Source organism: Diachasmimorpha longicaudata, chromosome 11 (genome assembly GCF_034640455.1).
Source record: "Diachasmimorpha longicaudata isolate KC_UGA_2023 chromosome 11, iyDiaLong2, whole genome shotgun sequence".
NCBI lineage: Eukaryota > Metazoa > Arthropoda > Insecta > Hymenoptera > Braconidae > Diachasmimorpha > Diachasmimorpha longicaudata.
The window spans coordinates 5,987,105-6,013,350 of NC_087235.1; the positions used below are offsets into that span (position 1 = coordinate 5,987,105).

Consider the following 26,246-nt stretch of genomic DNA (forward strand, 5'->3'; position numbering starts at 1 on the left):
AAAATGAGAATGAACAAACGATCATGGCCAATAAATAATTCCTGATACATCTTATAAATTTTAATCGCACACAATCGCAAAAAAAATGACCGATCCATTTTTAACCGAGAATTTTCATAGAAAAAAGTATCAATTTAACAAAATCATATCTTATCAATTTTCTTCATGTTTATGAGTCACGCTCTGCATATCGATCAACACGATATTAGGGATTAGTCCTATGACGTCCAAGACGGATTATTCATTCACCCACTTGCACATTAACTCCCCGTAATACACATTGAATATCGATTGGAGATTTTTTTATTTTTCCCTCATTCAGCTGAGGAATCACAAGTGAAAAAAGAGTGTCACGGTTGAGTCCGTTGTTGCATAGATATTCGAACTGAAAAATGTTGTTTTTTATTCCGATGAACTCTGAGCTCTGAAGGAGTGCCTAAAAATACAAAAAATGCGCAGAGCTGTCTGTCATTCTGTTGGAGATGTACCGGCGGAGGCTGAAACCGTCGGAGCCCTTGGCCACGTAAAATGACTTGAACCTGTACTTAAAAATATATATTTCTCATCATGGAAAACTCGTGTGAAAGATCGCGTGACTCTGGGGGACAGGCGGTAGACGTAGTGCACTAAAAACCGAGGGATCCGCCACTCCCACGCCCTTGTATTATTGAATTCTTCATTGTCATCGATTATTAATTTCGCGAAATCCAGATGTTCGATTACTGGTTATACTCAGCCGGCTATTCTTGTACCCAAGTGTCGGAAAATAGACAGATGGATGTATGAATGAATTAATCAGTCAATAATGAATATTTAAAAAATTCAACGAATGAATGAATGAACAAATCAACAAACAGCGAAAGAATAGAATAGATAATAAGTAAAGTAAACTCGAGGGAAATACAATGGAATAATTAAAGGCGGTAAAATGTGTGATTTGTGTCTCCCCTGGGGGGAACTCATCATCTGGACTTGACATTTCTGGAAAACGCATAAAAAATTTTTTTCCAATTTCTGAAACCTAAATATTTGCCAAGGTAACTCTGAGAATTTCATGCGCCATTCATAATTGTTTACATTCCCGCGATAAATCGTCGCAATGCGGTCTCGCATCATCGTTTATAGCCACCGGGTGTTTAGACAAGTGAATTGAAACAGAATTTATTTACAAGGTATGCGTCATTTGTGATGAAAATTATCAATTCGGGTGGAATAATTTCTCTCAGAGTGGCAATGGATTTGTCACGCGGTTTCAGGTGCAGTGGCATTTCACCGTTGCCGGCATTTCTCCGCGGGATGCATTCCCTTGAGTCCACCATAAAAAGTTGGGAGGTAGTCACGAGTGTTGGGATCACGTGAAAGGTTTTTGTGATGGGCATCTGGCTTGGTTTTCTCTTTCTATTGGAGACTGAGGTCGATTGTCAGGAATTGCCAGGAAAATAGAGTTGAAGGCAGGCATTCAATTTTTTTAGACAAACTTGGCACCGCCAAAAAAAACAAAAAAATCCTAGTAGTTTTTACTGAAGGTGCAAGACTTCCCTTGTGAATAACGTATAAGTGGAATTGTTTTCTTCTGGAATTCCTATCCAAATCATCGACGAACCTGAATTTTTCTTCCTAACTTGCTCGACTAGATTTATCGGAGATATCAACGATCGGGTGGAACTTCTTTTCTGATGTATCGAGTTTTATTTTCCCTTCTTTTGTGAAGACCAAGTCCGAATGGCGAGTATTTCCTCGTAATAAATATTATGAACGACGATTGGAACATTAACATCTCCTCACATTTATCTCGGACATGTGTTCAAAAAATTCGAACATAAAAAACCGTGAAGTACAAGACATTAATCTCTCACAAAATAACTACAAATAAAATCATAAAATAATTTATCCTCATTCAGAGGAAGGAAGTGGCTACTCACCTAATGCTCGAGATGGTGTCCAACGATGTGTCCTAGGAGGAGTCGACGGGGTCTCCGTAGTTGGAATGAGAGGCCCCCAGGACCTCTTGTCACACGTACCCCGCTCAATCAACAATATTTGGAGGAGAGGGAGAGGGTCCAGTGGGGGTTAGCACTATTGTCCAGGCAAATCGTAAAGGTTCGGCCCTTCCAATCCCCCCGTTTTTCCTTTAAAACACCACGAAATCGCCGGAAATGCGTTTAAAATGGTTTAGGCGACACGTTTTTGGGGGTGAGCTGGGCGTTAACGGACTTGACGACAATTTCTGGCGTTTGGGAGTGAATGTTTGACGCAGAGCAATATCAACACATACGCGTGGCCACTGGCAACGGTTGACTGTACTCAACTGGTCGACCGGCACACTCGTTCGACTGACGCTGCTGTTGTCTGCCAACTTTTTTCCCCCTCACTGGAGAGTTCCGGAGAACCGCAAAAGTCTAAACTTCACGAGTTTATTTATACAATGACCACTTACGAATTTTTTTCGCAATTTTTCACAAGTTTGCTCTAGCCCGGTGTACACTGGCGAACCGGCCTTTGAGACCTCGGAGACGTTGATATCCCCTCTGTGTGAAGGGCGCTTCGCAGGCTGGCCAATTTTACGGTACAAGCTGTCTCACTCACTCCGACTTAGTGACTCGTAATTCTCAGGGCTTTGGTCCTTAGTGTACGTGAAGGTGCGCGCGCGGGAGCGCGCTTATCTTCTTTATTTACGGCCGTTCAAATTATTGAATGTATATCTTGTCTCTCTGAGAATATCGTGGAAGACGAGGAATTCCAGTGATTATTTTTTTTTCTCTACAAAAGTGGGATTTTTATAGATCTTTGTTTGATAAAAATCGTATCTTTTTGAAAAAGATTTTTCGTATCATTCCCTAGAAAATTCAAATCCTTTTGTAGGTCAAAAAAGTTGTTTTTCTTGCATTTTTCAATGATTGTGAAAAATAAGTGTAAATTTTGTCAAGGCATAGAGAACAATCATTTGCCAAAGTAACAATAGCTCACACACGCATGTGCACACATTACCACTGCTCCGCCCTTTTGTTACTGGACCTCCATTTTGGCAAGACTACACAGACACCGCAGAAACGGGTTTTGACACGTGCCACAGGCAAAATCCCCGTTATGCATGAATAAATAAATTTGTAAAATGTTCCACGACTGTACTCCACTGAGAGCAGTGCTCGAAGGATGTTCGAGGCACTGCAGAATAAATTTTCAACTTCTCCAATAATTTCCATCCGTCAAAATTAATAAACCCTCCTCCACTTCAACTGATGTAATGATTATAATTATCTGGTATAAAAAATGAAAAGAGACCATTTAAAAAATTTACATTACGTTTATTGATGATGACTTGCTCTGTGCAATGATTCACGTAGTTTACGGTATTCGAAATTACAAATTAAATAAAAAATATGTACGTTGAAATGAAACGTACACTGGATTAAACTGGCATGTTGTGTATATTCATCTCGTGAAATTGTTTATTCCATAAAATTTTGTCGTTTGTCACTTGTTGAATCGTTATAAAAGACTACAAAATGTGCTGCTAACCAGCTGTTTATGAAAAATTCATAATCATCAAGTGGCAAAAGTTGGATTTTCAAACGTCAATTCGAATAATCTCACATATTTACTTCTTTTATCTGAAAAAAAATCATGGAGATTCATACGCGACTGTCGTTACAGTAAACGTTACGTGTCCTAGTGACAATTATTGTATTTTTAAGTATATATAACCAACGTACAAATTATAATGTCATTATACTAGGAAACGGGAGTTTATTGTTTATGTACATACACATCACGCGGCTCCAAAACACTGCGGAGGGTGAATTCAAAGGGGATAATTGGGTGGATGATGGGGTTGCAGGGCCGCGGAAAAATTCAAAAAAACCGAAAAATAGGTAAATAATTTGATAGTATCGTTGGGGGAGAAGTCAATGAACGTGGTGGTATACCTTACGGGCATTTTATATAATAAAAATGACAAGTATTCCACATTCTTACCAACTACTAGTATCAACATTTATACATAATATAAACGACATTCCTCACATACGCAATTAGCGCTCGTTCACGAGCAATTGGCCATCTTATAAATTTTTATAAAGGTGAACGCATTCGACTGAATTGATTTTCATCATCAATTGTTCAATTGTTGGTTAATCAACGATAATGATAAGCTTGATGGACTGAAAATGAGACGCTAGGCCAAGAAATAAGTTCATCCATGATTTATTATCGTGAATCAACTCCTGCCGTATTCATTAATTTCGTTAGTTTTTTTTTTCATTAACTTGAAGAATAAACAAATGATTATATTATTCACTACTTGATTCATTTAATTACTTAGTAAATTCGTTGCTGCTACTATTTATATCATTCGCTAATTCAACGGTACGTGAAATTATAACGCGTTTAAGGAAAGTTGGGTGAAGTACTTGATATGCAGATGAAAAATATTCCGAGAAATATTTCTTGTTATTCCGGAAAAAGATGGAACAGCTTTAGTGGAACATATTCTACGGAAATTCCACAGCTCTAGTTTTCCAATTTTTTTCGTATTTTTTTCAATGCATAAAGGAGAAAAATAGAGCGGAAAAATCTCTGACCAGCCGTGCCCAGAAATTTCTTTAGAAAAGGCCTTCACAAAAAACAAATACAGGGAAAAATGACACTCTAGTCATTTCTGTCAATCATGTTCTCATATTTAAACTGCACTAGGTTGCTCTATAAATTTTGTTCGTACATAAATTGGTCAATGGATTTATTTTCAATGATAGTGTAATTAATTGAAGTGAGATCAATGAGTATCGGTCTGTCACTTTAATCAGAAAATCAATTCATAACATTTTTTTTGATCGTTCATACCAAAACAATTTTCGTTACACACAAAATAAAACAGAAAAATAAGTTCGAGAATTATTTACAAATACGCGTATTGCACTAGTCTAAAAGAGGAAAACTAATCTGATAAATGGGGGATAACTAAATAGTTTTTCCAATGACGGAGCCACATGAGTGCAATTGGATTGGATATCATTTAAATTATCGAGGAGAGAACAAAGAGGGAGAGGCATAAAACTTTACATCATTGTGACAAGACCTCGTCCTGACCATTTAAAAAATAATAAAAAATAATACGTTACGTTTTATGCGATAAAACCTTTGAGCTCAATTATCATTTCGATAAAGTAAATAAAGAAATTAGATAAGAATCACTGAATCATTATTATCGGTGATAATCAAGATAAAACGACTGTCAACTGAAGTGTTATTTCATACGCGGGTGTCAGTCCTCATTACAGAAGGACATTTAATTGATTTTATGACCTTATTACATACTGATTATTACCAGAGTTACAATTACGTAAAAATAATCGTATTGGGATCGACCGTGTTTGAGTTAACAGATAATTCAATTAAAATTTCACAATTTCACATCTTTCTTTGGATTACACAATTCCAATAATAATGACACTACACTGTTCAATTTCCTCGTCGAAATTTCATGGAGAGTGAACGCAAGTTGTGAATTTCAGTTCAATTATTGCACGAAAAATCACAGAAATCTGGTATTATATATTCTTTTCCGCACATCTGATTCAATAGTCAAATGTCCATGAAATCCCAATAATTTCCTGACAGTGTACGTAATAAATCTTTTATTCCCATTGAATTCTTGCTTTTGTTACAGTCGATCGGTCAGTCTGCTCCAAACGCTGGAGCCTCGAGAGAGTAATAAATTAAAATAAACGAAAAAAAAAATATTTAGCTGCCCCACACAACCTCAGACATGTTCAAAACGTGTGAGAGCATTGTTTTGGCATCACCAGAGTCAGCGAATACAAGATAATTACTCTACATACGTAAACATCACAGTACGTATGGATCCAACAATTCATCAAATAAAAATTGTATGAAATTGTTCTGTCATGTGTATCGACATACGTTATCATAACTGTTAATAATAATGTTGTGGTTGTGAGACTGTGTGCGATTTTTTTCATGTCTGCTCACATATTATACGCCACGTAGATTGGGTCCAATTGATCAGCCAAAAAGCCATCTCTCAGGTGCATTCTCTGTTTTTCACCTCGGGAATTAATTGGTACAACACCAGGATCAACTACCACAACAACACCAACGACAAGATGATGCTCCTCGAGGACAGCACTTGTTACCAGGGCAACGAGATCCAGGGCCTCGCTCTCACTACCATTCAGCTCGACGACAACCACGAGTAAATTGGTCCATGTAAATACAGCACTGGAAATTGAGAAGAAACATATATTTTCCAAATTATTGACCAATTTTGCGCGCCAAGATTTTAGAAAAAATCAATATATAATACTAATTAATTATTAATATTCATTCATTCTCCCTAACCGATCTATCGTGACCGGGTGATTAATTAGTATTGTATGCTGAATTCTCTAAAGTCCCACGACCCACACCCACTGATAAAAAACATTTGTGTAATGATGTATAAAAATAGTATGCATGGGAGGGTCAGGACACACTGGGTTGCGAACGTTAATGGAATAGATAAGGAGTTCACGACTATTTGTAGATATGGAGTTATGTGAGGAGTGCCATAACACTCGTGTGAATCATGGCCATGGCCGTTTAAACACGTTTCTAGGATTTATTGACGGAGTTGAGATTGTAGGTGTGCAGACACGTATTTTGTTTGTTTTTTTGTGAGCTCCAGAGTATCTTCAGAATGGAGAAAAATGTAAGGGTATAGAAAAAATTGTATTTTGGACTTTTAGAAATTTATATGATCACTAATTTTTAACTAAAGTTATCATACGTGAAATAAAATATTTTTCCCAAAATACACTTTTTTCACGAGTGCACTTTATCAATCAGGATGTCTTTTATATTCCTCTCACCTTAAATTTCATAATAATTCATCTGTCACTCTATCCATCAGTTTAATTAATTTTAATATGTCCAATTAGATCAGCTAAGATTCTCAATATCGATAAATTAAATAAATTGATTGATAAATCGATAATTACCACTCAGCAATTTTCTTGTGACACCTCATGACACTGTTCTCAATGTCAATGGGATGATACCGCATTCCCCTGAGTAAAATGGCCTCATCCAATGCCCCAACGACAAAAACAGCGTCATGCAATTCAGCATCACCCGGCGCTGAGATATCCAAATCCGAGACTGATGTGTCACTGGCTGCACCAGACACGTCCCCACCAACCGCAGACTGTTGAACGCACTCAGTGCGCCTCAGAAAACCGAGGTATCCCGTTCTAGCGTAAACCTCACCAGTATTTCCAGTGACAAGACGAGCATTAAAATGATCAGCATAGTCACTCTCATCCCCATAAATAGTGAAATAACCACTGGCATTGTGAGCTGATTGTACCCATATTTCACCGAGATGAGAGTCACCACATTGTCCCTTGGTCTCTGGGTTAGCAATGATCACTTTGACACCTGGAAGCAGCTTGCCAGATTCCATCAGACACAGGGAGTGGGGGCTGCCTCGCTCTACCAGTGAAACTCGATCGTTTCTGAGGGCTCGGAGATCCACGTAAACGGTCGATGGCTCGGGACTCGAGGCGCCCTAAAACAATAAATCGGTGTCAGTTCTCCTTCAAATATTTACGCAGAGTATTATATAACGGAGGTAAATATTTGAGGCAAAGTAGAACTTCTTCGTTCAATCGCGATGAGGAATGACTGAATGATAGGGTAAAACTTTGAGGGGTTGTATTGGCACTGTGGGGGTGAACGAAAAAGGAATCAATCTCCACTTGACGGCGGAAAATCGCCGTTGACAAAATAAAAAATTAAATCCTGAATGAAAAATAAATTCCATTGAATTGTGAAATCTCCTCACCTGCAAACAGATAGCTGTATTGACCCGGCATCCAAACGATGTAGAAACAGCGCGCGGACTGAGCCCAAGCGCTGAGAAAAGTTTACTAAAGCTCGTAGTAAGTGCAATCCGGGGTCTCTCTTCAGCCACAACAACGCAAGTTCTAACACAAGACAAACTAACACCACGAGCCTTTAAAGCGTGTACAGAAGATCCCAACCCCTTAGTGCACAATTCCATAACTCCATACGAGCAAAATGTATCCCTGACCCTCGATTGACTGACAGCTGACAGCCACAATGCCGGATTGGCCTCGACTTCTGAGGGTGGAATGAGAATAGAATGATGACCACTATAAATGCTGCTCAAACACCACAGGGCAAAGCCAAGTCCTGAATAAGGATCAAGGCAGAGGGCAATGTGACGAGAGGGATAAAGTTCACAGGCAAGTTTCATGGCACGACATAACGATGTAACAGCAGCGTGTGACATCTTGATACCAGCTAACATTCCAGTTGTTGATACACTGAAATCTAGATAGGCCAGCATTTCAGCTGTGGGTGCACGATACATAACTGGCAATTTTTTCTTTGGCATATCGTCCATATCGAGTACAGTTGGCCAACTCTTGATATCCACGACATTATTCGCCTCTTTGCTCTTGAGTAATTTAACCATATTCTGATTAGTCAATACGAGAACTGATTTACTGACGTCAACGATCATCCTCACTGTGGGTAAAGTTGTCTGGAGATTTTGGGGATGAGGAGGTCTTATTGTCACTGGCACTGCACCGACATAGAGACAACCGTAGAATGCACAGATCAAATCTGTCCCTGGGGGGAAAATTAAAGCTACATGATCTCCAGTGTTTATTCTTCCTTTGTCCAGGAGTAAATTGCCAATTCTCTCGGCTTTCTTGTGCAGTTGGGAGCAGGAGAGGGAAGTTGCCACTGCTCCCTTTGCGTTGAGCAATGTGAAAATCACATGGTCTGATGTGCTTACCGCACGCCACCGCAGAATTTCGGAGATGAATTGGTACTGGAAAAATATTTTTTTTTCCTATAATTTTTTCAGTTAAACTTTGGGAAATAAATGAACGGATAATTTACCTTTTTCGCATTATCACTCTCTTCATCCAAAATTCCAAGATCACGTCCCTGAGCAGATGCCAAACGATTACCCTGGACAATGTTACCGACCATGACACTAGCTGGTCCAACGTCTGAAACAGAATCCCCCGCTACACGCCCCCGCACCATTTCGTTAGTAAAACAACGCAAACACTCAACCCAATTATGAAATAGCGTTTGCTTTCTATTCATTTGGCTGTCATGATGCTGAGTCTAGGACAATTAACAAGCTTGCAGCTTTCGTAAAAAGCGTACGGCATTGAAAAAAAAATTTAATCAAATAATTGGGTTTCAAATTTCTTAATTAGATGGCTTGAGGAGAGACTACTGTGAGTTTCCAAAGATCCGGACTATTGGAGTTAAATCACTCATACGTTGAAAATCCTTTATGAATCCACAAAAATGAGGGGTGGGTTAAGAGAAAAGTACTAGACTGTGAATTTATTTTTCCACGAATCTTCCATTCTGGTAAATCCATAATCGATCTCGGGCCTTGAAAAAAATTTACTCCAATACCCAGTGACATTTAAAACTCGCAGCATTCTCCCCTTAAATAACAGGAGAGAAATGGTGATAAAAGGGGTAAAAAACATCGAGATAAAAATGATTGAAAATAAAAGAGAGGTGCTCGCTGATAAATCAAAACTCGCCGCACGCTTCCACACCATTGAACACACTTTTGCAACAAGTGTCAATCAACAATCACGATGAGTCGAGTATCTGCGTTTTCATGTACTATTTCATATTACTTTGAAATAACGTTATTTTGATGTTAAGCGAGCACTGGAAGAACAATGGGAGTATTTGGCATTGTTATTCGTGAATAACTTACCCGAATGTACTTCGCGTGGCTTCGGCAGATTCGTGACACAAGTGTGGGGACACAGAAGTACATTGGCTGGATGCAGGGTGCCTTCTAAAAATCGTCTTTTTGTCTCAGAGAGATGAATACCACCGAGGGGTGTTTTTGGTAGGTAATTGGGTGGTACTAGGGCCAGACAATAGATTCCCACAGCGTGAATAGAGTCGACGGCTTGGAGTACTCTCGACATCCATTGAAAGCTCTGTGAAATAAATAATCGTGAATGGAGGATTTTGATGAATTTTGGCAGAAGTGTCTCAATCGCTTTAGCACATTGCTTTGAAAGCAATTATTAATATTCCTCTGAAGACTTACCTCCTCCTCACTGCAGTCAGGTCTCTGCTCAGCAACGACGCATATCCTTTCATCCCTGAGTACTCTGACACTGAATACAGCGATTCTCCCACGATAGATGAACTTCATGGGTTCCACAGCAAGCACAGTAGCAATAATATCATCAGCATTGTGCTTTCTCCCCGTGACAGTCATTAGGCCGTCTCTCGATCCACAAACAAAAATCAAATTGCCCGGTCCCAAAAATCCCAACAGTCCAGATCTCACATACTCCCCCTCAGCGCCCCCAGAAATAGCGCTTCCATCGCTCTGCACCGGAGTGACTTTGAAGGTATTGTTAGTTAAACCCTGGAGCCCCCAGTACTGGCTGCCGGTGGCACTGCTGTGCAGACAAATTTCTCCAACTTCATCGGTCTTACATATCAAAGCCTGTCCCTCCATCTTAACAACAACAGCAATACTCCCAGGCATAACTTGTCCACAATCCTGAAGTGTCAATGAGGTCAATGAATTCTCCTGATCGACGCGAACGACCCCGTAACTCAGTCCGGACATTGACAAGACACCACGTCCAGTGGCATTGACACCAGCCCTACCAGGACGTCTCACTGAAACAGTGAGCGCCTCGCTGGACGATGCACACGGACAAACAGCGTCAGGTCGAAGTCCCTTGGACTGAAATACGGACAGGAATTGATCACAAGAGGACAATGACCACGGATTAGCACCATCAGCAACGAGCAATAGCCTGAGTGATGACAACGATATGTCCTTATGATCTTTAGTAGCAAGAAGGCCCCAGTGAAGATCTCGTGACTTAACAACAGCAACACTTGCTCTGTGCTTTGTTATCATCTGCATCCAACTGGCAGGATTGACCTTCATCAGCGCATAGGGTATAAATATCACATGCATACCGTTGAGAATGCTCGTCAATGTACTGTGCCAAAGACCAACTTCACGTTTAAAATCCAAAACACAAACGGCATTTTCACCCTCAGTGTAACCACACGCCATTGTCAATGCACGACAGTGTGACAGCATCGCTGCTCTTGTCACTGTCACACCCATCACCGAGCCATCCTTGTCGGTTGTATACTCGATGTACGCTGGGGTTTCGTCGGTTAATTTTGGCGGTGGTAACCAGTCCTTGGGTGTTTTACCCAAGTGCTCGGTGACAAACCAGTGCAATTTTGGCCAACCCTTGAAGGCAACTACTTCACCAGCTGTTGTCTTTGGCAAGCCCTTGAGGCATGCCTCGCTTGTCAGGGCCACTTGAATTCCACAACTACCGAGGAGAAAGCCTATCTGTTGGGAGCCAGCGTCACGACGGGTTAATGGCACTTCAATCGGCACCGGAACTATTCCCGCTTGGAGACAGCCGTAAAATGCACACATGAAACTTATGGGATCGTTGTTTGGGTAGACTAGAGCTATTCTGTCACCGGGTTTCAGGCATACGTCACCTGGATTGCGACTCAGGGCTTTGTTCAGGAGGGTATAGGCTATTTTGTGAGAACGACTTTGGAGCTTTCCATAGGTCAGGGTTATGCATAGCTTGCCATTTGGATCGAGGACTGTTGCTGCTGGTGCTTTGTATGTCGCTGAACCGTACCTTTGAATAGCAGCTTCCAACGACCTCGGCAGCCCGGATGGTACAGACAGCTGTTCCCCAAGGGCTGGTGTCATGATACCTCCCTCAGGTTTCGGTGCATTGGGATCTTTCGGATTCGCAGCGATCTCCAGTTCAATGTCATCATCCTCATAGAACTCTGGTAATGGCCGACGCTTCGGTCTCTTAAGTGTATTCAAGAGCTGTTGTATCTTCGCTGACACCTTCCACCTCCCCGTTGTCCCCGTGTTATTCTCATCAACGACGTGATAACGATTGACTCTGTCGGCCCCTGGTCTTCTGGATTGTGTCGTTGTGTGTGTGACATCGGGTGGTTGAATATTGCAGTAAGCGTGAGGTGTGTATTCAGCAATGTCTGTTATGTCAGCCGGTGGTGGTCGCCTCGCGGGTGGCCGAGGTGGTGGTGGTGTATCACGCGCTGAGCCTGTACTACTTGTGTCGGATAGACCGGTACCGGTGGGACCACCAGCCCCAGGTGATTCTTCAGTTACAACGCTGTCTTCGTCGCTGCTTGATTCACCGCTGTCTCGACGATCACGATCGGGACTTCTCGCCATTACTGATGTTCTCTTCGAGGGCATTGGCAGAGAGGGCTTTGGCCTTCCCTGCATTGCCGCAAGCGCCTGCTGCACTGCCTCCTGTCGAACCTCTGCAAGAATATTTCTTTATGACGATTGATGAATTTTCGAGTGGTGAGTTAGGGAATGTCCAAGTGGGAGGGATTCATTTTAGGGTAAATATGAATTGAAATTGTTGCATGAGAATTTTTTAGCGGATAAAAATCATGAAATTCAAGTTAACTAAAACCCTTCAAACCTTCAATCAATCCCACTCGGCTATTAATCCACAAGAATCTCCTGTCACATGATTGCGTAAATAAAAGCTCGTGTTATTAATCTACTGCGATGAATAAAAAGGGCCACACCATGCATGCTACGCTAGAGAAACTCACCCAATCAACCTAAATACACCATAAAAATAACATAATCGACAGAAGAGTGCAGTCACCAAAGTACATACTCCAGGATTATCGTTACACTGTCACGTTACAATAATTATCGAACCCGTTTAATCTATTGAATTCCCTAGGCAGAACTCAATCTCACCACAATTGTCCCATTCCAACAAAAAATACCTCAGGGGCCATTTAAATATTACGCCACGATTTTTAAAGATTAAAGTTGAAAAATACACCAGAGGAAGGAAAAAAAATTTCATAAAATCGTGACAAAGCCATTGCAAATTTGGCCGTTTAAAAATCATTTTGTGACGTCACAAACTGCAGTCCCATTTCCCCCATAAAGTGACGTAATACTTGAATGCTTCCCCCCCCCCTACCATTATTTCACGAACAACTGACAGAGTAGAAGAACGATGAGAGGCTGTGGAATACTTACCCGAGTGGTAACGACTCTCATTTCGCGTGAGTCTTCGATTACCTCGTCTCGCAGCGGCAGCAGCAGCGGCTGCGGCAGTTGCATTGACCGTGGGGTTCCCCCCAGAGCCGCCAGATCCCGAAGGACTGGCAGTGGCCCCAGGTACAAGCCGGCCTCCTGCATGCAACATCAACATCAAACGCCACATAGACATGTATCTTCCATACCTCACATTATTATTATTATTTCTTTTTCATTCTATTAACGTGACTTTTTTCCACGGACGAATCATGCCTGGATTTAACACAACATTTTTTTTTTGTAATTTTTTTTTTATTCACTCCCTCGGTCGTAAATTTCAACAGCTCGGACGTAATAATCTGTGATGTGATTGGCTATAAGTGCGGGTAAAGCAGATGAGAGCATGCGGAGAAGACAAGTGCAAGAGGAAAACATAATGGTTAGTACGTAAGAAGCAGATGGAAAAAGACAGAGAGGATGGGTAAAGGCCCCCCGCCAGTGCCCACCTGAATGATAACGCTTTTCCGAGTGCGTGACCCGACGTTGGGTGCGTCTTGCTCGGGGCTGAGGACGTCCGCCAGGTACCCCACCACCACCACCACTTCCATAATTAGTTTTTTCAGCGCTACCACCGGTACCACCGCCATTCCCACCTGTTTTTTTTCCAGTGTTAGAAATTTTTTATCTTTTTTTATTTCAACACGTGCGTTAATTGACCGAATCTAGTTCAAGTTTAATTCAGTTTTTTTTTCTGTATATTTGCGGCTTTGTTAGTGGGTGTTAACTGGAGATTATGAAAAATAGTTGAAATGAAAAAAAAGAAGGGAGAAAAAAAATTGTCAAGTTGCAACATTGTTCTCTGTACTTGGCATGATTCGAGTTTTATTCGCCGTTGCAGGATTACGTACGGTCACGTTCTTTTACGCAAGTATGAGAGGATTTTTCCGAGGCGTTAGTCGCCTCGAGCCGACCCAGAACTCACTCGAGTGTGAAATGCATAAAATGGCACGCTTTGAGGAACTCCAGAGAGCAATTGCCAACTACTAGCATTCATTGCCGTAATTTAATTGTAATTCCATAATTGTATGATTAAAATTGTACTCAGTACAAGTTTTATAACTATTCTAATGAATTGACTTACCCAACTGCTTAGAGGCATACTGCTGAAACAGACGCGTTCGTTTTTTCTCGTATCCTTTTTGCGTAATGTCCCCTGTAACAAAGAGAGGAAAAACATTGCATTTATCAAGAAGAATAATTTTTTTTACTCAGCTACTGTTGTCTTCTTCCGTCCTCTCGTTCAACAAAACAAAAATAAATTGAGTGAAATTTGTGGGAATGAATGATGGACAATAAATTTCACAATTTAATTCGTCAAGACAATTAATCTTACTGGGTCGTCGTCTCAATGAGGAGCACTTGCGTACAAGATATACAGGCTGTCGCGGATGGGACTGACACTGCTGCTGATACTTTCGTTTAGGCTGTGAACGTCTCTTCGGTAAATTACGTCTCTCCCTATCCGTGAATCCAGTTCTCTTATCACCGTACTCTTGGCTCTTAATTAAACGACGCTTGTTAACGTCAATTCGAGAATCATTGGATCTACGACAGTCTGATTCACTCTCGCTAGACGATAGACATCTGTAGTAATTAATCGGTGGATTTTTTTCCTTGGGTTTTATGAAATCTTTGAAGTAGCTCGTGGAGAAAAAATTAACGTTGTGCTCAGCATGAGAGGCATTCGATGGCTGCCAGATAGGACGTTGTGCCAATATGCCCCGTAATTTTTCCGACAGTATTTTGTCCTCGTTGAAGTCACTGATTTTGGGACCGTGCAACGAGCCCATCGATGACTTGGAGCAGGTCGATGAACTTCTGTAGGAATTGAGCAATTCATCGTTGGGTGGATGGCAGTCGTTGAAATTTCGTGAATCGTACAGGAGGGGTGTCACTTCAAAGCTCGACATTTCCTCGGCATCAATATCATCGAGACTGTTTGAACAGTAGCGTATTTCATGCCAAATTCTAGGTACTCTTTTTGATCTGCGTTTCTCAGGTGGCACAAAGCCAAAATAATCGTGATCCAGTGGTAATGTTGCAGTGTGATTGCTGTTGCAGGATGAATTATTGAATTTGCGAGCACCAGATGATCTTCTATTGTGGCTATTACCCTCTAAATCACTGCCCAGTGTCTCGCCACATCCACCGCCGCTCACCGACAATTTGCTGGAATTTTTACTGAAGAATAGGCCATTCCTCTTCGATTTGAACTGCCTCATCTTCGTAATGGACATGGAAAAACTGTTGAATGTACTACCATTTTTGCTGGTCTTTTTTACCGGCGCCGAGACAGTTCTTGCAACAACAACTTGGGACGATTGTTTACGATCATTGAGAGCTGAGTCGAGGGATCGATGCGCCTTTGATGTTATACTACTGGAGCTGCTGCACGTACTACTCGACTCTTTAATCTCCTTTTTAATTGACGATACCGAGGATACAGATGGAAAGGGCATTATTACAGTGTCCAGCCAGACTCTACCGAGACTCACACTGACACTCGGTGGACCGCCCTCAGCCAAGGTCATGGAATCGTCGGGTGTCGTGTCGATGGCATCGGAATAACCCGACCTTGAGAATACCTCTGACACTGGCGAGTCAGTATCCAATCGTAGTCCACCAAAATCACCACAAATTGATGATTTAACTCTCTCAATTTTCACCTCATTTTCTCGCTCAACATTGGTCAATTTTTCATTACCGTTGTTAACATCGTTGAGCCAGTCGTCGTAAGCTATGGTACGTCGAGCAGAAATTTTTGATTTATTCGTTGATGCAATGCTCTTTGTTTCATTATTATCCTCATTAAATTTTCTCGCTTCATCCTCGATGATTTTAACGTTCTCCGTACCATCGTTTGATCTCTGATTAAACTGTATATCATTGACTTTCTGCAGGGCTTTATTTCTTCTCTTACCCCTGTCCAGGTAACTCTTTCGTATCGATATTCTTTTGAAGGACTCGCTGCGCTTGAAGGATGGCTCGTTACGATCCTTCTTACGTCCAACGAGCCTCCTCAAATTTTCAAACGATATTGGCCTCATGGGCCCAACTTCAAACAGCCCATAAATTCTTTCAATACAATTAAACGGAATATAATAATTACGACACTGTTTTATAACACATGTTAAGAGCCTAACGAATCAGCCAGAATTTCAGACACGTTCCGGTTTTTCCTATATCGCTTCACGGACGCGAAACTTTCTCTCCCCTTTGCTCTCCCTCTCAAACGCGATTATACCCACACGAGAAAACAACAAACTCCTCTCTCACGACCTTTTTCACTTGCACTCGGTGAACAAATAAAAATCATCCGAAATAAAAGAAATGCTGAGAGTGAATCTGAATTTATATCCTCTATGCCATTTGCGTTTCACTTTGAAACACACCCGTGTACCCATCCGTTGATCATTGAGATAATTCCATGGAGTATTAACCCAGGTTGGAGGGGGCTCCGGGATTGCCTACGTAACCGATGAATTGGATTCTTCTTTTAAAAATTGCTCCGGGGAATTTTCACCTATTCTGTACAGGTTTTGTGGTACAGTTGCAGTCAAATGTTATCTTTCCACTTTGGTTCCATGTGTGTGCGAGTGTGGGCAAGCCTGGGCACGAATCAAACCGGCCGCTTAATGGTAGTGTTGAGAGGATACCCTCCTTCACCAATGCCACATTCCACACTGTGGTAGATCAAATTTACACGTAACATATACCCAACAGATGCGAATAATCCTCATAATTCCAGTTGTATTGGTCAATTGATACTGCGATTCAGTCGATCAATTCGATTCCCTCGGGCTGATTTTTATTTTCTCTGTGAATGTCCTGGTGAACCGGTGATACGAGGGGGTGGTGGGATTGACCGGGTGGGGGCAGCGGTACTAGCTCAATCAGCGTGTTAATTGACCGATTAAATAATAGATAAGAGGATGCTGGGCCACGCTGGCAACGGCGCAAGCATCCTTGTTGAGGTCCAACAGCGAGACTGGTGCAATGCTCCAAGGAGACGGCCACTACCATAGGTATAATAAGAGGGCCCCCCCTTGGAGGAGGCTAAAGGAAGGTATCTGAAGGAGAGATGTTAAGGTAGTGGTGGTAGGCATGCGGTTCGGCCACTCTCTAACAGCAATATTGTGTGCGCGTTGTGCTCGAGTGGGAATAACCACGCGGTATCTTTCAGTGTTTTCAGTAACATCGGGGACTGGGATTATTATACGCGGTGGGGGCGAGAGGATTTGAGAATAATTTAACGATGGGGAACACGTAGTTTCGCTGGGGGAGAGGGGGAGATGAGGAAGGCTGCCGAGGGGAGAATGCACCGGTGGAACAGCTTATTCATTATCAATGCACTGGGAGATGTACTTGATTCGCCGAAAAATTGGGATTCCTTGACGACAGCCTTGATGATTTTTTTAAATTAATAACTACGTACCTAAAGACATGTATTTGTCTTTAGGTAAATATAGCCAGAATTTCCCAGGCACTCCATCTAAAAATTTATAAATTAAAGAGTTACCGAATTATTTTTAATATTGACAATTGTTTACCCTTTGGAGATGAAACGAAATTTAATATAAATCCCCAGGCTCGTCGTCAATGCGATCCAGTTTCCCTAGCTCCAATAACTTGGTTAAATATCATTTTTCCCTCTACCTCAGGAACATCTACACCGATTTTCCCTACCCTTCGGAAAATTCCAAGTTTTTCGTTCAACTTCCACGTTACAGCATCCCATTATTATTAACTCTGTACGGACACGGACTGATCATCGTCATGCGCTACATATGTGTTGAATGTTGAAGTTACCAACCACCTTGAGACTGTTCGATAACTTCCACGTAACGGGGGAAATATACATTAGTATACATTAAATGCTTATGAGCATGACAATTAGAAAATTATTCCTTTCCACTCGGCGTTGAATTGTGGTTTTTTACTGTTGAAGAATGGAATAGAGGGGGAGGGGGCGGTGCGAAGGAATATTCATGAGTAAATACTGCTATGTGAATTGGTGGTAATTAGGGGGAGTCGTTAGTGAATAGTTTCCCCATTATTTATTTATTTATGTCTGAATTCAGCTGATTCTCGTCGTATTTGTAATCGTATTTTTTTAAAACACTTGGAATTTCTCGCTGATCCGAGGTGGAGAGAATTTAAATATAGGACTTGACGTAATCGTTCAATTTTGCACTGTTTAAAGTGTTGTTAGACGACGAATGAATAGAAACAGAGAAATTGAATAAACGCAGGGGAGAGGGGGCGCATTGTTTAGGAGAATTGTTCACTGTTTTTATAGGATAATGCATTATGCTCAGGATTATTTGTACCCTTTTTTTTTTGTTCTACCTTGCGGTTGGGTTTTAAAAGCACACATTGATTATGGGCTTTTCAAGAGGTGCGGTCGTAATGTATTGAACGAGAGGACTGAAAATTGTAACCCATATAGCCAACATCCGTACCCACGTATGTGGTTATTCGTCGGATAAAAGGTGCATGGTTGAAAAAAAATGTTTCTTCCCTCTCTACATATTTTTCCCTTCTTTCTCTTTTCACTGAGTAATATTGACTGAAGTTTCACTGGCCAGTTTATCTGAATAATCCCGAAATGAGGACGAGGGAATTTGGAAATCGTGTGACAATACCTGGAGACACTAATCGATAAATGGAGAGATGGAGAAAACAAATAATGAGATGGATAGAGGGGCCATGTGATATCAGTCTATTTGTGAATTAAATCACGGAAATTGGCCCTGTGCTGATGATATTGATTGTCAGGAGCGTGTGAATGGCAATGACGGAGGGGTGAGTCATGGGGGTTACTTCGGGGTTTTTTTTTTCTCATGTGGTAAAGGGGGACAATTGTTTGCTACGTAAGTGCTTCAGGAATTTTGTGATTAATGAATTTACCTTCGGACAGTTCCAACTCCAACTCGGCTAGTTTCTCCCTCACGTCTTCGGGGAGTTTACCGATGTCGATGTTGAATTCAGCCATTGCTAGGCCATCAGAGTTACGCGAAAATCACTAATTTTGCAGCCAGACATTCCACACTAAACCCGTCACCACTGCTCAGCGGCCATCTTTTAATTCACAGGCTCCTCCGGTTTTCCTGCTGTTGGGCATGAGTTGTGGGGATATGTGTGTGTCGAGTGCTTCGATTGCGATGAGGAGGTTCACTGGAGCACCGGGAACGGCGCCACTTCGCTGAAACCTTTTGAACAGAGGGTAATGCAGATTATTCGGGGAGGGGTGGGTGTTTTGGACCCGCGAATTTTCACCCCCGCAAATGATTTCGGGGTCTTTCGTTTTTTTGGACGTCGTTAGAGAATTGGATTGAGATTGAAGAGAATGTTCTAGGGCGAATATTTGTGACTCTGGTAATTTTTTCTGTAATCTGTCTGTTATTTAAAAAAGCGACTAATTAATTTTTTTAGTCGTTGAAAAAATCACTTCTAAACTCAGCCAATTATTTTAGGAGAGAAAAAATCTAATGAGAGCAGACCCAGTTTTTTTATTGTTCATAAGTCCGCGATACATGCGGATCTTAACAATAAAAAATGGTAGAACAATAGGAAGATCATGAAACACATTATGGGGACTTTGCCCCCGTCGCACCTGTTCCATCGATTTTTCGAGCTGTCATTCTCATTTGATATAGTTCCCATAAAAGTGAAAAAGACATCTCATCGTTCCACACATTTTTCGTTAATTAAATCGTTCGTCAGCAATTGGTGATAGAGCTAAATCAATTGGCAGGTCTGGCGCCTTCGCTGACGTATAATTAAGATAAAGTCGATTACGTGTTTCTTCCTTTGTTTGATTGAGGAAGCCGTGGTTTTTCCACGCATTTGCACTTACTCAATTGCTCTTTCAACTATAAATTTACGCAGTTGTCACTATTTGGAAAGATACATCGAAAGAGCAAATAATTGATCAGCGATAATATTTCTATTTTAAAAAGCTCAAAAGTGTCATCTTCCCATACTATTTCATCACCCCGAGAGACTTTGAACGAATAGCTGCGGTTACAATTTAGGCAAAATGTGGAATAATTGTAAAAATTATTCTGCCTATAATTTTTTCATGCGTATTCGTTCACATTGAAAATTGCGCGTTTTTATTTACCATCAGTCCACCAGCAGGTGTGTTAAAACCGGCCTCTATTTTCGCACACCTTATTATAGTTCCTTTCATGTAATTAGGGAAATAGTCCATGAGAGAGCGAACTCCATCGCGCGTGTTCACTCGATTTCCCAATTAATCCCAATTATCCCCAAACACGATCGCAAAGCGAGATAAAAACTCCACAGGCCCCACAAACGAGAGTTCAATAAAATATCTGTTCTGATTGTCGTTTAAACCCCGTTTAATCAGTCATTCTCCGATCATCGATGTTATCAATAGTCACAGCCGTCTATTATCAATCAGTCACAGCTATCTAATCCCCAATATTTGAGATAATAAATCAATGATAAACTTTCTCCACAACGACATGATAATTGTTACCAGTTCTTTGTGATAAAACGTCGCCTGTCGTGTGGAGAATTTGTTCCAAGTCTATTTCGTTTTACACAAAAACTGGATGGAATTATAAATAAATCGAAAAGTGACGCATCCGAAAGATCAACACTCGAGTGCACCACAGTGACCAGCCACAACGGGGCGAAATAATTTTTCGTCACTCCTTTTTTTTTGCCATAGGTCTTTCAGTGATTAAGATTCAGCGGAGATAGAAAATACTCGAATGGCCACTGACAACGATGGTAACCGTGTCATAGCTTATCGGTGATGTTGCTCTGTTGATGCTACCGTTCTGAGACCAACTGTGGTAGGAATATCGTGTGTCCGTTGGATTAACAATCTCGAATCAGTCTCGCACCGGGACCGGCACCGATAACAGCACATTTTTTTTTCATTTCGTATAATTCATGTAATTTTTGTCAGTGGCTCGCGATTACCCGCTTTCAAAATTACCTCACGTTACGCGTTAATTTTCCACATTTTCAGTCGATTTAACACGCTATCGGTAGTTTAACATTCGTCAGCGCGTTGTGTTGCATTGTGTTGTTTGAAAAAAATGGCAGAGGTGAAGCCGGAAAAGTCAGAGAAGAAGGTCGAACTCAAGCGGGAACTGGGATTGTTCAGCGCTGTTAATTTCATTCTCGCTGTTATGATAGGTAAACGGTAACAATCAATTGGTGTTGGTGAAAAAAATGGAGAATGAGGATATGCGCTCTTTCTTGTTTTGTTGCGCTTTTGATTGCATTTTCATGAAGTCTCTGAATACTGAATTTTCTTCATCAGAGAGAATAAATTATGGGTGACTACGACTTTATGAGTAACTAATAATACGTTTAGTGGATTCTATTATGTTCGGGAAAAATTCCCAATGAAATTTCACGTAAAATACATTTGAAACCCGGGAAACAAATCTTGAAATTTCCCACATTGTTTGAACGAACGATAAAATTTTTGGTTCTTCTCAATTTATCTCAATCTTCAGTAAATCCACCTCCTCGCAGTATCTTCCCACGCGTGTTAACAGGCTGAGATAATGACCCCCTTATCTCGCCCAGTAACCTACCCATCTCCTTGCCCTACTATTCATTGATGATTCAAAACTCAATAGAATCAAATTAAAGATGTTTTACCTCTTCGCTGGCTCGCACTATAGATTCGGATACTTTCTGTTCTTAGTTCTCCGACTGATTTCCATAAGTGTCATTGAAACTATATGTCCCAAAATGAAAATACAAATTTCATTTTTTTATAAAGTCGTTCAAATTTTTTTTCTAAAAGAAAACAATAAAAAAACTGTCACTAAAGCAATAAAAATGAAGATAAGTCGAAGGAATTGATTTCTAAGACTGCAGTCACATTCGAACTAACCATTCAAAATGTTCTGAAGGGTCCGGAATATTTGTTTCGCCGACGAGTGCGTTGGAGCGTTCAGGCTCCCTAGGATTCTGCCTGATAATCTGGGCGTCCTGTGGTATCCTCTCCTTGCTAGGAGCCCTGGCTTTCGCCGAGTTAAGCACCGTAGTACCACGTTCCGGGGCCGAATACGCTTACTTCATCGAGGCCTACGGCCCCCTTCACCCCTACTTCGGCAACCTCCCCGCATTTATCTGTTCCTGGGTCTATGTTGTCATCCTCCGGCCAGCGGAAGTGGCAGTGATAATGCTGACGTTCGCTGAGTACAGCATCCAACCGTTCCACGAGCTACTCCCCAAGGACATCGCCCCTGAGACGATGGCCACCGTCAAGAAGCTCATTGCCCTCCTCGCCCTGGGAGTTATCACCTACATAAACCTGACAAGTGTCAAGCTCTTCGTCAAGGTGCAGAACATCTTCGTGGCGTGCAAGGTATTGGCCTGCCTCATCGTCATAGGGGGAGGAGTTTACTGGCTGTCGATGGGCAACACCCAACTCCTGAAAGACCCCTTTAAAGGCACCACTAGCTCCCCAGGGAACATTGCCCTGGCATTCTACAGTGGCCTGTGGGCCTACGACGGCTGGTCCTCGGCAGCTGTCGTCACCGAGGAGGTCAAGAGACCGGAGGTGAATATTCTCAGGAGCATCATCATCGCCGTTCCCATCATCACGGTTCTCTACGTCTCCATGAATCTCGTCTACATGTCTGCCCTGTCCATTCCCGAAATGATAGCAGCACCAGCTGTGGCTGTCACCTGGGCTGAAAGAGTTCTCCCCGGATGGCTGGCAGTGACAATTCCCCTTGGAGTCGCCATCTCCACCTTCGGCTGTGCCCTCAGTCTGCAGTTCAGCGTCTCCAGATTGTGCTATGTGGCCGGACGCGAAGGACACTTCCCCAGGGTCTTCAGTTTCGTCCACGTCAGCAAGATGACGCCTGCTGCTGCTGTTGTTTTTCAGGGATTCTTCACTGTTGCTTGTGTTCTTGCTGGAGATATCACCACTCTCATTGAATTCGCTACTTTTCTCATATGGATTTTTTATGGACTCGCCATGGGGGCTCTTCTCATCATGAGGAGGACCAAACCCCAGGCCAACAGACCCTACAAAGTGCCCACTGTCATCGTTTGGTTGGTTCTGCTGCTCGCTGTCTTCCTCGCTGTTGTACCTATTGTTGCCGAACCTTCGTGGAAGTATCTCTTTGCACTGCTGTTCATTTTCTTAGGAGTTGCGGTATATCATGCTTATGTTTTTAAGAAGAGGAGCAGTAGGATTATACGTAAGAGTATTTCCTGGATTTTTTTTACTTTCTGGCATTGGTGAATGAAGGAAAATTGAATGATTTTTTTTTCCAGGTAAATTTACATACATCACCCAGATTCTGTGCCTCATCGTAGCTCCAGAATCGGTAAACGAAGACTGACGATAATTTTAATGATAGGAAGATATCATGTAGAACTAAAAATAAGTTAAAATATTTTTTTATAAAAATTTCTCAACACCTTGTTTACAACGATAACGAAGATATGTATCAGATATAATTTTTTGTATATATACGTGAATGGGAGTGCCGTTTGTCAGCTCGAAGAAAACATTGTAACATTTGTAAAAAATATAATTGAGTCTTTTCTAGATAATAGCAATGTCTTTTTCTCTTTAAAAAAAGATACCCTTCAATCGAGGTTGTCCAAGGCACCACATTTTGAGCACTGCTGCTTTTCACTGTAGGTGAGAATTGAAAAAATTATTTAACCATTTAAAAATGACTCAAGTGTAAATATTGGGGACTCACCTTATTATTCGCCGAGCTCTAGTTCTAAGTTCATTTGAAATAGTTCGTTCAGCTGCCAACTCGGCATCCCTCTCCCTCAGTTGCTGCCTCAAGTGATAGATTGTATCCTCTAAAGCTTCAAATATTGCCTAGGGGATCAATAATTTTAATTTTTTTATCGGTGATAGGCCCTTATTGTACTTTTAAATTCAATAAAATCTTACGCGTGCTTCTTCAGCAGTGTCAGACAACGCTGGTGGCTCATCGAGACAGAAAAACTCTCGAACACTCTTGTTACTGATTAGCACTGCATTCCCAAGAAGATTATTGACAAACACCTGGAGTCCTCGAATTCTCTCCTCGAGGAAAGTCGGGGCAAAGTTATCTCCAATCCATTTCTTTCGCGGTAAAGATAAATAGGCTATTTGAAGCTTCTGCCTTCGTAACTGGGATAATAATCGCACAAAGTCCGTGTATCTGCGGAAGACGAACCAGCAATCACCGTTTTTCAACTCGACTCGCAGTTTGTACACCTGAAATATTAGTATTACGTAACGTGACATTTTTACTGAACCTAAAATTGAATGAACAATATTATACATTCTTTCGCTGTAATCCCACACCTTATCCAAGTAAATAAGTAATAAAATGTGCTTTTAGTCGAGAAACGAAGGTTTTAATGGGCAATTATGAAGAGCCCTTTTTTGCAGCCCATAAAATCCTCTTAAAGAAAATGTTGTGATACTTTGATCCAAATGAACTCACTATCCCACGAGAGCGTAAAAATCTCGTAAATTTTATAATGGGTTGCTGCTACGTACCGTAAATCTAGCTCGTTCCTCCATGACTTCGTACCCAACGATGGGTATTCTCAGGTCATCGGAGGTGATAGGAGTAGAGGCACCATCGGGAAGGCCAATATTATGATTCGGGGATCCATTATCCGTGTAATCATAGCTCTGAACGGTGAAGGATTGAGATCTCCCAGATTCATCAGAGTCAGGACTATCCAGTATCCTTCTGGCACCTGCCTGATTATGAGAACCCCTTGCTTTACTAATAGCCAGTGTAACCTCACTGATGCAACCCTCACCAGTGTCAGAGTTCGACATTTTTCATCAACAAACAACAATCAAACAATCATGCGTCAGACTAAACAAAAAAATGAATGGAGTAAATCATGGCGAATGAGTGACAGGTGGACAATCGAATCGGCAATCCAATGATGATCAACAATACGTACATTTTATTGCACCTCAATTGTTCGGTTGGTGAATGGACCATTAATGAAGATATTTTCATTCCAATTATTCACTTGAAGACGACAGAATGAACACTGAGTGAAAAATTACGCTTTGACCGTGTTAATTGGGCCTTATTAAATGAAGAAAAAAAGAGAAACTGAGACCACTACGCTGTTGACTTTAGGCTCACTGAATGGATCACGTGGTTCGTTGAGGTTAGAGAGAGGGGAGGAGGTTATGTCGACAACTTCAAGTCTTTCTTCGCCTTTCGTCGCTATAATTTTTGTATGAATGCAGCCCATTCAGATATGGATAAATAAAGAGACAGGAAGATTATTAATAACGCAAATATTCCCTACATATTTTTTTAATTGAATTGATCGCTGGTTTCTCATTGGAGGTGCTTTATCCCTTCGCAAATAAAGAATAAAAAACGTTTGTCAATTTTGGGGTCGTTCGAATATTTCCCGAAATATCTCCCCTCTCAAGAAACAATAAAAATTGTCTAAATAAAAAATTATCTTACCCGTTTGTACAAATATTCCCCCTGACTCATTTGAACTGAAATTCCTTGGCGCCCTCTGACGTCACGGGCGCAGCCAACTTCACTCCTCAATGTCGCCTGAAGGCCGGCCCAAACGGGAATGAGGAAGCGAGAGGGAGGAAAAACATGGCAGTATTGACTATCGATACTCCTTTTTTTTTCTCCATCACAAAACGACAATATAAATACCCCTAAACAGTACTCTCCGAGTTCTTCAAGCCCCCGCAGTAATCCCGAGACTCATCGAAACCTGTCCGAACAAGTCCAAACTCAAGTGTTGAACACTCAGAGGTAAACTAACGGTCATATGACAATTAACGCCATTCACACTGGGCCCGAAAAATCGAGATAAAAAGGAGATGCGTTGTGTAATGGTGTGCGTCAGTTCCAAGCATTCCCTGAATTACATTGTCGTGTATTGAGTGTTGTTGTCCAGTCCCTGGGGTCGACACGATCCATAAAAAAGTCATCAACGCCAGTTCGACTGTATCCCGTCCGTAAACAGGGCCTCATTGAACGCCAATGAACGCTGGATGAATAAAAATGTGTCAGATACA

General features: G+C 41.5%; 5 protein-coding genes across 17 annotated transcripts in view; 2 read left to right on the plus strand and 3 right to left on the minus strand.

Moving 5' to 3' along the window:
• Window positions 1–2,064, minus strand: part of LOC135167415 (anion exchange protein 2) — a 16,766-nt gene extending 14,702 nt beyond the window's left edge. Inside the window, exon 1 of the mRNA XM_064130589.1 lies at window positions 1,923–2,064. The gene's annotated coding sequence lies outside the window, so the exon portion shown is untranslated. The remainder of the gene's footprint in view (window positions 1–1,922) is intronic.
• The window catches only part of LOC135167426 (U6 snRNA-associated Sm-like protein LSm5), a 23,025-nt gene extending 17,289 nt beyond the window's left edge, over window positions 1–5,736 (plus strand). The window contains exons 4-5 of one of the 3 annotated variants that reach the window (XR_010299849.1): window positions 1,902–5,543; window positions 5,666–5,736. The gene's annotated coding sequence lies outside the window, so the exon portion shown is untranslated. Of the gene's footprint in view, window positions 1–1,901 lie in introns of all 3 variants that reach the window. The other 2 variants (XM_064130608.1, XM_064130609.1) reach the window with 2 other exon arrangements.
• LOC135167412 (disco-interacting protein 2) lies at window positions 3,285–22,112 on the minus strand. Of its 10 annotated transcripts, XM_064130580.1 has the most exons (11): window positions 21,851–22,112; window positions 19,109–19,410; window positions 14,280–14,351; window positions 13,645–13,791; window positions 13,139–13,294; window positions 10,130–12,390; window positions 9,785–10,016; window positions 8,932–9,062; window positions 7,841–8,860; window positions 6,996–7,564; window positions 3,285–6,237 (listed from the first exon to the last, which is right to left on the minus strand). In XM_064130580.1, exons 2-11 carry the CDS (start codon window positions 19,191–19,193, stop codon window positions 5,985–5,987), a joined length of 4,926 nt encoding a protein of 1,641 aa, XP_063986650.1. In that variant the 5' UTR covers window positions 19,194–19,410; window positions 21,851–22,112; the 3' UTR covers window positions 3,285–5,984. The 10 variants fall into 10 exon arrangements, with proteins under 10 accessions (XP_063986650.1, XP_063986645.1, XP_063986644.1 ...); XM_064130575.1 differs by lacking the exons at window positions 19,109–19,410; window positions 21,851–22,112 and adding an exon at window positions 14,532–17,636 and having other exon boundaries at window positions 8,932–9,044; XM_064130574.1 differs by lacking the exons at window positions 19,109–19,410; window positions 21,851–22,112 and adding an exon at window positions 14,532–17,635.
• Window positions 20,355–23,767, plus strand: LOC135167417 (b(0,+)-type amino acid transporter 1-like). The gene is made up of 3 exons (XM_064130595.1): window positions 20,355–21,376; window positions 22,108–23,409; window positions 23,486–23,767. Exons 1-3 carry the CDS (start codon window positions 21,277–21,279, stop codon window positions 23,551–23,553), a joined length of 1,470 nt encoding a protein of 489 aa, XP_063986665.1. The 5' UTR covers window positions 20,355–21,276; the 3' UTR covers window positions 23,554–23,767.
• A 33-nt stretch (window positions 23,768–23,800) lies between these two features.
• LOC135167423 (sorting nexin-16) lies at window positions 23,801–25,812 on the minus strand. Of its 2 annotated transcripts, XM_064130603.1 has the most exons (6): window positions 25,672–25,812; window positions 25,145–25,419; window positions 24,723–25,053; window positions 24,126–24,434; window positions 23,923–24,050; window positions 23,801–23,852 (listed from the first exon to the last, which is right to left on the minus strand). In XM_064130603.1, exons 3-6 carry the CDS (start codon window positions 25,011–25,013, stop codon window positions 23,804–23,806), a joined length of 777 nt encoding a protein of 258 aa, XP_063986673.1. In that variant the 5' UTR covers window positions 25,014–25,053; window positions 25,145–25,419; window positions 25,672–25,812; the 3' UTR covers window positions 23,801–23,803. The 2 variants fall into 2 exon arrangements, with proteins under 2 accessions (XP_063986673.1, XP_063986674.1); XM_064130604.1 differs by lacking the exon at window positions 25,145–25,419 and having other exon boundaries at window positions 24,723–24,932; window positions 25,672–25,806.
• Window positions 25,813–26,246: the final 434 nt, after the last annotated feature.

Bases quoted from the DNA above. Each gene is read 5' to 3' on its own strand.
- LOC135167412 (XM_064130574.1), bottom strand. From the start codon at position 16,245: ATGAGGCCAATATCGTTTGAAAATTTGAGGAGGCTCGTTGGACGTAAG. The intron at 13,295-13,644 runs GTGGGCACTGGC...TGTTGCATGCAG, and splicing joins GGAAAAGCGTTATCATTCAG to GAGGCCGGCTTGTACCTGGG. The intron at 9,063-9,784 runs GTAAGTTATTCA...GGGGGCGTGTAG, and splicing joins GCCACGCGAAGTACATTCGG to CGGGGGATTCTGTTTCAGAC.
- LOC135167417 (XM_064130595.1), top strand. From the start codon at position 21,277: ATGGCAGAGGTGAAGCCGGAAAAGTCAGAGAAGAAGGTCGAACTCAAG. The intron at 21,377-22,107 runs GTAAACGGTAAC...AATGTTCTGAAG, and splicing joins CATTCTCGCTGTTATGATAG to GGTCCGGAATATTTGTTTCG. The intron at 23,410-23,485 runs GTAAGAGTATTT...TTTTTTTTCCAG, and splicing joins GAGGAGCAGTAGGATTATAC to GTAAATTTACATACATCACC.
- LOC135167423 (XM_064130603.1), bottom strand. From the start codon at position 25,013: ATGTCGAACTCTGACACTGGTGAGGGTTGCATCAGTGAGGTTACACTG. The intron at 24,051-24,125 runs GTAAGATTTTAT...TTGATCCCCTAG, and splicing joins ACACTGCTGAAGAAGCACGC to GCAATATTTGAAGCTTTAGA. The intron at 23,853-23,922 runs GTGAGTCCCCAA...TCTCACCTACAG, and splicing joins AGAGCTCGGCGAATAATAAG to TGAAAAGCAGCAGTGCTCAA.